Source organism: Nerophis lumbriciformis, linkage group LG30, assembly GCF_033978685.3.
Source record: "Nerophis lumbriciformis linkage group LG30, RoL_Nlum_v2.1, whole genome shotgun sequence".
In the NCBI taxonomy this organism is placed as follows: domain Eukaryota; kingdom Metazoa; phylum Chordata; class Actinopteri; order Syngnathiformes; family Syngnathidae; genus Nerophis; species Nerophis lumbriciformis.
Genome location: NC_084577.2, coordinates 10673277 through 10683816, shown reverse-complemented (window position 1 = coordinate 10683816; position 10540 = coordinate 10673277). Strand labels below are relative to the sequence as shown.

Here is a 10540-nt window from a genome sequence, read left to right as displayed (position 1 = left end):
TGCTGACTTGTCTCCATTGTTTGTCATTGTGCCCATTGAGTTGAGATTTTTCTTGCCCTGATGTGGGATCTGAGCCAAGGATGTCGTTGTGGCTTGTGCAGCCCTTGTGATTAAGGGCTATATAAATAAACTTTGATTGATTGATTGATTGATTGATTTATTGATTGATCGATTGATTTCTTCACCCACCTTGCACAAAATGAATGAATGTTTGGTGGTGGTCGTAGATGCCGTCAGCACAAATTGGCAACCAGTTTGCCATCAGTTTACCACAGGGGTCTCAGACACGTGGCCCGCAGGCCAATTGTGGCCCGCAAGACGTTATTTTGCGGCCCCCACCTTAATATGAAAGTTTAATGTTAGTGCGGCCCGCGAGTTTTATATAAATGGCGCTTGACAGCGTTGTGTGCGCAGCTGAAGGAATCTACCAATCACGGTGTGGTATATGGCTCTCGAGGAAATGTGAAATTTAATTTGCAGGAAAAGAGTGAGTTAAGGGTTGAATTGTCCATTCTTGTTCTATTCTCTGTCACTATTTTTCTAACCATGCTGAACACCCTCCCTGATGATGTATTGCTGTGTGGCACGCACAAAAGTGCTTTCATCAAATGCACTAGAGTCTGGTATCTTCCATCTCTCCCTAGCATGGCCCAAAACCGGTCAATCTTTGCTTCCTGAGGAAGATCTTCACTGCCAAGCAATGTTCCCTCTAATTGTTCATGTGTCTGAGCAAACACAAAAACTCCCTGAGCATTCAGTGGAGCATATGTGAGCAACATCACACGTGGCAATACCAGCAGCACACCTGTCTCAAACCAATCTTTTATAATAACACTCAAATGAGAGGAGTCATTTTCATGAGATTATTTAGTAATATTAGTGATTTGGCCCACTTGTAATGAAAATAAAATAAATCTTGTTTTTCATAAGCTATGGATTAGTATTGTACAATATGTCTGGGTGGTGGTCCTGCTTTGGAAATCATTTGTACCCTTTTCAGAGATCACATTTAGTTCCCCTTAAACATCCTCATGTTGCACAATGAAATGTAAGCATAGGATTAAGTGTGCATTCCTGTAACTTTCTCTAGTAACAGCATTCCATGATTAATATCAATAAATTAACATGAATAGTAAATGACAGTAGAATAAGCACACGTATGACTGAGGAGTCATAGTGTAACTTTGTGTGGTGTTTGAGTTGTCCGACTTTTTGTGTGGCCATAAACGCACCAGTGGCTGAGTGCTATGCGTGCTGGTGACAGATGACAAGTTAGTTTTGGCCTGGTTTGTACGGCAGAAAATGACTAGTTTTTCGAGATAGAAGTTTTTTACTCATGTTTTTGGTGTGGTTATGGCCCAATATAAACAGTTTTGCTCAATAAAGTGATCGATATAATTCCTGTCCTCGAAGCATCTCGATAGACGTTACAATAATTGAACGGTGTTCAATTGAACGGTGTTGACGAACACCGTTAGGTCCGCTTGTTGTCACTGTCACTCAGAGTTGCATTACAAAATTACACTTGACTTGGTGAATTCTAGCTGTAAATATACTCCTCCCCTCTTAACCACAACCCCAACCACGCCCCCGACCCACCCCAGACCACGCCCCCACCCTCCACCCCACCACCTGCCAAAATCGGAGGTCTCAAGGTTGGCAACTATGGCAACCAATGCAACACTATTTTGTATGTATATTACCATGCACTTTACCTGGTATTTTCTGTGACCTGTAAATAATTACATTGTAACAATGTACCATCTTGTTGATATAGGTAGGCGAAAAGTAATCATATCACATGTTTGCCCTGGTTTACTTTGATGAATGTTCATTAAATATTGACATATAAATAGTTATTATTTTTTCCCCCCCTAAAAAAACTTTTATTTTGTTAACTGCGTGACGGAAGTACTTAGACATTATCATGACTCACTAGCAAAAGAAGTGTGTTGGAGCGATACGTGCTGATATTCAACCACAGAGAAATATCCTTAGAAGGAAACACAAAAGATTCCCTGATGATTTGTATATTGCTGGTAGCGGGTCACGGCACCGTTTTGGAGACTCAAATAAAGGTAAGCAGTGCGTATGCGACAATAGTATTTAGCTAACTAAGGCAAAGTTCGCGGATTTGCAGTTATTGTACTGTTATGTTAGCGAAAGGGTTTAATCAAACTGCTGTTTTTAGATCCAAACTAGTATCTAACCCCGATGCAATAGTGGAATTGGTTGACAAAACGCATGTGAGTTAAGTTTTTAATTAATTTTGGACTTTATAACTCACGGAAATTATACGTAATTTGTCGTGGATACACATATATACAGATTTCAATTGGAACACTTTTGCTTCCGTCGCAAATGAGATACTCCACTCCAGCTGTGTCTCATTTCGGAGCTCTGCATCCTTCCAAGGACCCAGCCCATGCGGTCGACAAAGGTGGGTCCGAAAGTCCAGTACAAACTCTACCTGGCTACGTATGTTGTCCCGCAGTTACATTTACGTCACTTATCTGCTGATCAATCGCGCGAAGTTGAATAATGACAAACTTAAGAGAATAATGTCGAATCGTTTTTATTTTTGAAATCTCCTAGTTCTTTACCTTTAGAGGAAGCGACTAAGATCTTACGGCACCGCCGCCGTCGAATTTTCCTGCGGTTCGAGCCTATTGATTATGGGAGATGGTTGTCATGAAGATGTGTCACGTGTTGACAAGCATTTTAAAGCTGTTATTCCTAATTATTAGTTAATGATGTATTTATTTTTATATCTGTTGGAGTTGGACCTTTTAAAAACATGCTGAAGATCCAGAAAGAGTCCTCGTGGTCTATCTGTACAGTAACACTACACAATCTTTTTTAGCAGTTACTTTATTAATAAGTGATTCACAATTAATGTACTTTTCTAATTGTGCCATATTGCTTGCATTATAGCCAGTAATAGTAAATATTGGGATAGCGTAATATTATCATTTAATTATTTCCAATGTAGGAATAGGAAATAGGAAAATAATCACAACTACAGTTTCAGCAGATTAGTTTATTAATTTGTATAAATTTAAAAAAAAAGTTTGTTTTTAAATGATCATCCAAACTGGTATATATGTGTTTTGTGTCATTTCATTTTGCTCTGTTGTTCAATTTAGGGATGTCCCGATCCGATATTTGGATCGGATCGACCGCCGATATTTGCAAAAAAATGCGTATCGGCATGGCATGGGAAAATGCCGATCCAGATCCAGTTTTTAAAAAACTCCAGTCCGTGTTTTCCAACGCACCGATTTAAATAATACATTCCACTTTTCTACTGCTCCCTAATTTCCGTTACGCATTTTCCAGCACACCTTCAACACATCCACACGTCTGTGGATTCTCACGCAGTTGCTTTTAGCTGCTGGCATTACACGACAGGCTCTTCTCACTCTTTCCTGTCTCTCCTTCTCACAGACAGCAAGCGCACCTTCTTACACACGTCACATACTTTCACGGCACACGTCACGTCATACGTCACATACGTATACGCTCTCTCCCAGCAGAGAGGTAGCAGCATGGCTAACGTTAGCTGTGGTGCTAGCGCAGCCGTGCGCGCCTGTGCAATTGCTATAGCGTCACATTAGTGCCAAAAATCCGAGCGCCTAAAAACTGTTATCGCGCGCTGATTCTCCACTTCGTGCGCGCGACACCCTTTTGGGCGCGCGTGGTGCCTTTTTGCACCGCGCGTGCGCCGTCTCGGTCATGTTTCGTTTTGGCACTTTGGGAGCGGGTATGCTTAGACGGCCCCTTCTTTCTGATTGGTCAGGGGAAAAATGCTCAGAGCCAATCAGAAGTATAGCAGGGCGGGTCATCGTCAATTTGTATCAAGATTTACGGCGGAAGAAGTGGATAAAAAATGTCGCGCGCTGATGAAGGTTATTTCATACCACCTAAACACAATACAGGCTAATACAAAATGTGACCCAAATAAATAATAAGACAACAAACACCATAATCACATCTTTCAGCCAGAACTGGTCCACCAGCAATAACATCCAACCATAACATTATTTTATAATTTCACTTCTTCTTGAACATTTGTTTTCTAATTTATGGAATTTCTTTTGATTCAGCCATAAAAGTAATGAAATCATACTTGAATTTTGTTTTTAAAATGTTAAAAATAGCCTTTTAATAATGTATTCTGAAACAGTTTTAAATAATCAGAGAACTGACTAACACTGACCCTACACAACCATGTTGCACAATTAAGTCTTTTTTTTTTTAAAGCGAAAGAGGTAATTTCAACAGGTACAGCATCCTATGTCATATCTACATGTAATAAGATTTGTAACAAGGCAAACCGTTTGTAAATTGGTCGAAAATCGAGCAAGTTATGGTAATGTAATTAGTACATGTACCATTGACATCAATGTAATGATTGAGGCTAGCTGTCCGAGGTAAGATGGCTACAACGTTGCTACGCTGGAGAATGATTGGTCATATGAAAAATGCTCAGAGCAAATCAGAAAAGAGGGGCCGTCTAAGCATACCCGCCCCCAAAGTGCCAAAAAGAAACATGACAGCGCGAGGAGAGATGCCAGGAGTACACAGAGAGCGCACAGACCGAGACGGCGCGCGCGCAGAAAGGCACCGCGCGCGCGTAGAAAGGCACCGCGAAGTGGAGAATCAGCGCGCGATAACAGTTTTTATGCTCTTAGATTTTTGGCATTAATGTGACGCCATAAATTGCGCACTGCTCAAGCGTCCTCTGCGCAGGGCAAATCTATGCCACGCACAAAATCAAATAAAGAAATAAGCGCATAACAATTTTCGACACACGTACACGACAGAGAAAACAGTTTTCGTCATCATTGTTCAAATATTGTAACGTCTGTCGAGACGCTTATCTGCATTCGGTGCCACACGTCCACACCATCAAAATGCCGAGGCAAACATTTCCAGATAAACACCGTATGAAAAAAATAGTGATTTTTTTTTGTTGTGATTTCCTTCTCTGCATGAAAGTTTAAAAGTAGCATATATTAATGCAGTATGAAGAAGAATGTTTTAATGTAGACACATAGAATCATCATACTGCTGTGATTATATGCATCAAGTGTTCATTCAAGGCTAAGGCAAAATATGGAGATATATATCGTGTATCGCAATATGGCCTTAAAATATCGCAATATTAAAAAAAGGCCATATCGCCCAGCTCTAGTTCAATGATGCCATTTCTGTTTGTTATGTATAATTTTGTCTATTTTGTGTTTATCCTTGAATAAACATGTCAGTTTCTTGTTACCAACCATTGTGTATTATTCAAACTCACCTAATTCAGCTGGCTAGTTGTTATCAAGAGTATTAAACCCTTTTTAACATGATTCTGACAACTAAGTAGGCTAAATAACTTTAAACTTTAATACATGCTCGGATAGGCCAGTATCGGTATCGGTCAGTATCGGTATCGGATCGGAAGTGCAAAAACCTGGATCGGGACATCCCTAGTCCAAGTCCTTTGTAATTATTCTGCACAGCGAAAAAGAACAGACAAGTTAAACACAAGATCACAATAATCATTAATACAAGTAGACATTTTATAATAACATTCAAATGTACACAAAAACAGTAATAACTAATATCGGTACTTTGATGCACACATTTACATCCATCCATCCATTTACAAACCCCGTTTCCATATGATTTGGGAAATTGTGTTAGATGTAAATATAAACAGAATACATCCATCCATCCATCTTCTTCCGCTTATCCGAGGTCGGGTCGCGGGGGCAGCAGCCTAAGCAGGGAAGCACAGACTTCCCTCTCCCCAGCCACTTCGTCCAGCTCTTCCTGTGTGACCCCGAGGCGTTCCTAGGCCAGCCGGGAGACATAGTCTTCCCAACGTGTCCTGGGTCTTCCCCGTGGCCTCCTACCGGTCGGGCGTGCCCTAAACACCTCCCTAGGGAGGCGTTCGGGTGGCATCCTGACCAGATGCCCGAACCACCTCATCTGGCTCCTCTCGATGTGGAGGAGCAGCGGCTTTACTTTGAGCTCCCCCCGGATGACAGAGCTTCTCACCCTATCTCTAAGGGAGAGCCCCGCCACCCGGCGGAGGAAACTCATTTCGGCCCTTTGTACCCGTGATCTTGTCCTTTCGGTCATAACCCAAAGCTCATGACCATAGGTGAGAATGAGAACGTAGAACGACCGGTAAATTGAGAGCTTTGCCTTCCGGCTCAGCTCCTTCTTCACCACAACGGATCGATACAGCGTCCGCCTTACTGAAGACGCCGCACCGATCCGCCTGTCGATCTCACGATCCATTCTTCCCTCACTCGTGGACAAGACTCTGAGGTACTTGAACTCCTCCACTTGGGGCAAGATCTCCTCCCCAACCCGGAGATGGCACTCCACCCTTTTCCAGGCGAGAACCATGGACTCGGACTTGGAGGTGCTGATTCTCATCCCAGTCGCTTCACACTCAGCTGCGAACCGATCCAGTGAGAGCTGAAGATCCTGGCCAGATGAAGCCATCGGGACCACATCATCTGCAAAAAGCAGAGACCTAATCCTGCAGCCACCAAACCAGATCCCCTCAACGCCTTGATTGCGCCTAGAAATTCTGTCCATAAAAGTTATGAACAGAATCGGTGACAAAGGGCAGCCTTGGCGGAGTCCAACCCTCACTGGAAACGTGTCCGACTTACTGCCGGCAATGCGGACCAAGCTCTGGCACTGAGCATACAGAGAGCGGACTGCCACAACCAGACAGTCCGATACCCCATACTCTCTGAGCACTCCCCACGGGACTTCCCGAGGGACACGGTCGAATGCCTTCTCCAAGTCCACAAAACACATGTAGACTGGTTGGGCAAACTCCCATGCACCCTCAAGGACCCTGCCGAGAGTATAGAGCTGGTCCACAGTTCCACGACCAGGACGAAAACCACACTGTTCCTCCTGAATCCGAGGTTCGACTATCCGGCGTAACCTCCTCTCCAGTACCCTGAATAGACCTTACCGGGAAGGCTGAGGAGTGTGATCCCACGATAGTTAGAACACACCCTCCGGTTCCCTTTCTTAAAGAGAGGAACCACCACCCCGGTCTGCCAATCCAGAGGTACCGCCCCCGATGTCCACGCGATGCTGCAGAGTCTTGTCAACCAAGACAGCCCCACAGCCTTAAGGAACTCCGGGCGGATCTCATCTACCCCCGGGGCCTTGCCACCGAGGAGCTTTTTAACTACCTCAGCAACCTCAGCCCCAGAAATAGGAGAGCCCACCACAGACTCCCCAGGCACTGCTTCCTCATAGGAAGACGTGTCGGTGGGATTGAGGAGGTCTTCGAAGTATTCCCTCCACCGATCCACAACATCCGCAGTCGAGGTCAGCAGAACACCATCCTCGCCATACACGGTGTTGATAGTGCACTGCTTCCCCTTACTGAGGCGGCGGATGGTGGTCCAGAATTGCTTCGAAGCCGTCCGGAAGTCGTTTTCCATGGCTTCTCCGAACTCCTCCCATGTCCGAGTTTTTGCCTCTGCGACCGCCGAAGCCGCATACCGCTTGGCCTGTCGGTACCTGTCCGCTGCCTCAGGAGTCCTATGAGCCAAAAGAACCCGATAGGACTCCTTCTTCAGCTTGACGGCATCCCTCACCGCCGGTGTCCACCAACGGGTTCTAGGATTACCGCCACGACAAGCACCAACTACCTTGCGGCCACAGCTCCAATCAGCCGCCTCGACAATAGAGGCGCGGAACATGGTCCATTCGGACTCAATGTCCAGCACCTCCCTCGTGACATGTTCAAAGTTCTTCCGGAGGTGGTAAATGAAACTCTCTCTGACAGGAGACTCTGACAGACGTTCCCAGCAAACCCTCACAATGCGTTTGGGCCTGCCAGGTCTGTCCGGCATCCTCCCCCACCATCGCAGCCAACTCACCACCAGGTGGTGATCGGTTGAAAGCTCCGCCCCTCTCTTCACCCGAGTGTCCAAAACATGAGCGTTGAAGTCCCCTACTAGAACGAGGGAATCACCCGGAGGAGCACTCTCAAGTACTCCCTCGAGTGAATCCAAAAAGGGTGGGTACTCTGAGCTGCGGTTTGGCGCGTAAGCGCAAACCACAGTCAGGACCCGTTCCCCCACCCGAAGGCGGAGGGAAGCTACCCTCTCGTCCACTGGGTTGAACTCCAACGTGCAGGCTCTGAGCCGGGGGGCAACAAGAATTGCCACCCCACCCCGTCGCCTCTCACTGCCGGCAACGCCAGAGTGGAAGAGAGTCCAGCCCCTCTCGCGAAAACTGGTTCCAGAGCCCTTGCTGTGCGTCGAAGTGAGTCCGACTATATCTAGCCGGAACTTCTCCATCTCGCGCACTAGCTCAGGCTCCTTCCCCCCCAGCGAGGTGACGTTCCACGTCCCAAGAGGTAGCTTCTGTAGCCGAGGATCGGACCGCCAAGTGCCCTGCCTTCGGCTGCCGCCCAGCTCACATCACACCCGACCTCTATGACCCCTGCTATGGGTGGTGAGCCCATTGGAGGGGGGACCCACGCTGCCTCTTCGGGCTGTGCCCGGCCGGGCCCCATGGGGACAGGCCCGCCCACCAGGCGCTCGCCATCGTGCCCAACCTCCGGGCCTGGCTCCAGAGGGGGGCCCCGGTGACCCGCATCCGGGCGAGGGAAATCTGGGTCCTTTGTTTTTATTTTTCATGGAGGTCTTCGAGAATACAATGATTTGCAAATCCTTTTCAACCCATATTCAATTGAATGCACTACAAAGACAAGATATTTGATGTTCAAACTCATAAAATTTATTTATTTTTTTGCAAATAATAATTAACTTAGAATTTCATGGCTGCAACACGTGCCAAAGTAGTTGGGAAAGGGCATGTTCACCACTGTGTTTCATCACCTTTTCTTTTAACAACACTCAATAAACGATTGGGAACTGAAGAAACTAATTGTTGAAGTTTTGAAAGTGGGTTAGGGTTCCCATTCTTGTTTTATGTAGAGCTTCAGTCGTTCAACAGTCCGGGGTCTCCGCTGTCGTATTTTACGCTTCATAATGCGCCACACATTTTCGATGGGAGACAGGTCTTGACTGCAGGCGAGCCAGAAAAGTACCTGCACTCTTTTTTTTTTTTACGAAGCCACGCGGTTGTAACACGTGCTGAATGTGGCTTGGTATTGTCTTGCTGAAATATGCTGGGGCGTCCATGAAAAAGACGTCGCTTAGATGGCAGCATATGTTGTTCCAAAACCTGTATGTACCTTTCAGCATTAATGGTGCCTTCACAGATGTGTAAGTTACCCATGCCTTGGGCACTAATGCACCCCCGTACCATCACAGATGCTGGCTTTTGAACTTTGCGTCGATAACAATCTGGATGGTTCGCTTCCCCTTTGGTCCGGATGACACGATGTCGAATATTTCCAAAAACAATTTGAAATGTGGACTCGTCAGACCACAGAACACTTTTACACTTTTCATCAGTCCATCTTAGATGATCTCGGGCCCAGAGAAGCCGGCAGCGTTTTTGGATGTTGTTGATAAATGGCTTTCGCTTTGCATAGTAGAGCTTTAACTTGCACTTACAGATGTAGCGACCAACTGTATTTAGTGACAGTGGTTTTCTGAAGTGTTCCTTAGCCCATGTGGTGATATCCTTTAGAGATTGATGTCGGTTTTTGATACAGTGCTGTCTGAGGGATCAAAGGTCACGGTCATTCAATGTTGGTTTCCGGCCAGTGTTTGATGAGCATTCCTCAACTTTATCAGTATGTATTGCCACCTTTCCCAACTTCTTTGTCACGTGTTGCTGGCATCAAATTCTAAAGTTAATGATTATTTGCAAAAAAAAAATGTTTATCAGTTTGAACTAGGAATGTCCCAATCCAGGTTTTTCCTCTTCCGATCCGATACCGATATTGTTTTTGCACTTCCGATCCGATACCGATACTGGCCTATCCCGAGCATGTATTAAAGTTTAAAGTTATTTAGCCTACTTAGTTGTCAGAATCATGTTGAAAAGGGTTTTAGTACTCTTGATAACAACTAGCCAGCTGAATTAGGGGAGTTTGAATAATACACAATGGTTGGTAACAAGAAACTGACCTGTTTATTCAAGGATAAACACAAAATAGACAAAATTATACATGACAAACAGAAATGGCATCATTGAAACTAGGGCTGGGCGATATGGCCTTTTTTTAATATTGCGATATTTTAAGGCCATATTGCGATACACGATATATATCTCGATATTTTTGCCTTAGCCTTGAATGAACACTTGATGCATATAATCACAGCAGTATGATGATTCTATGTGTTTTGATTGATTGATTGAGACTTTTATTTGTAGGTTGCACAGTGAAGTACATATTCCGTACAATTTACCACTAAATGGTAACACCCCTATAAGTTTTTCAACTTCTTTAAGTCGGGGTCCATGATACAGATATATACTATCAGATATATACTATCATCATAATACAGTCATCACACAAGATAATCACATTGAATTATTTACATTATTTATAATCCGGGGTGTGGAGGGGGGCGCCGGA

The 10540-nt window shown here is 44.9% G+C and overlaps 1 protein-coding gene across 3 annotated transcripts in view; it reads left to right on the top strand.

Moving 5' to 3' along the window:
* Nucleotides 1–1920: 1920 nt before the first annotated feature.
* gkup (glucuronokinase with putative uridyl pyrophosphorylase) overlaps nt 1921–10540 on the top strand; it is a 50559-nt gene continuing 41939 nt past the window's right edge. For 2 of the 3 annotated variants that reach the window (XM_061925541.1, XM_061925539.1), the window contains exon 1: nt 1921–2078. In XM_061925541.1, coding sequence (XP_061781525.1) covers nt 2022–2078 — 57 coding nt within the window. In that variant the 5' untranslated portion in view covers nt 1921–2021. Of the gene's footprint in view, nt 2079–2365; nt 2441–10540 lie in introns of those variants that run through there. The other variant, XM_061925540.1, reaches the window with a different exon arrangement.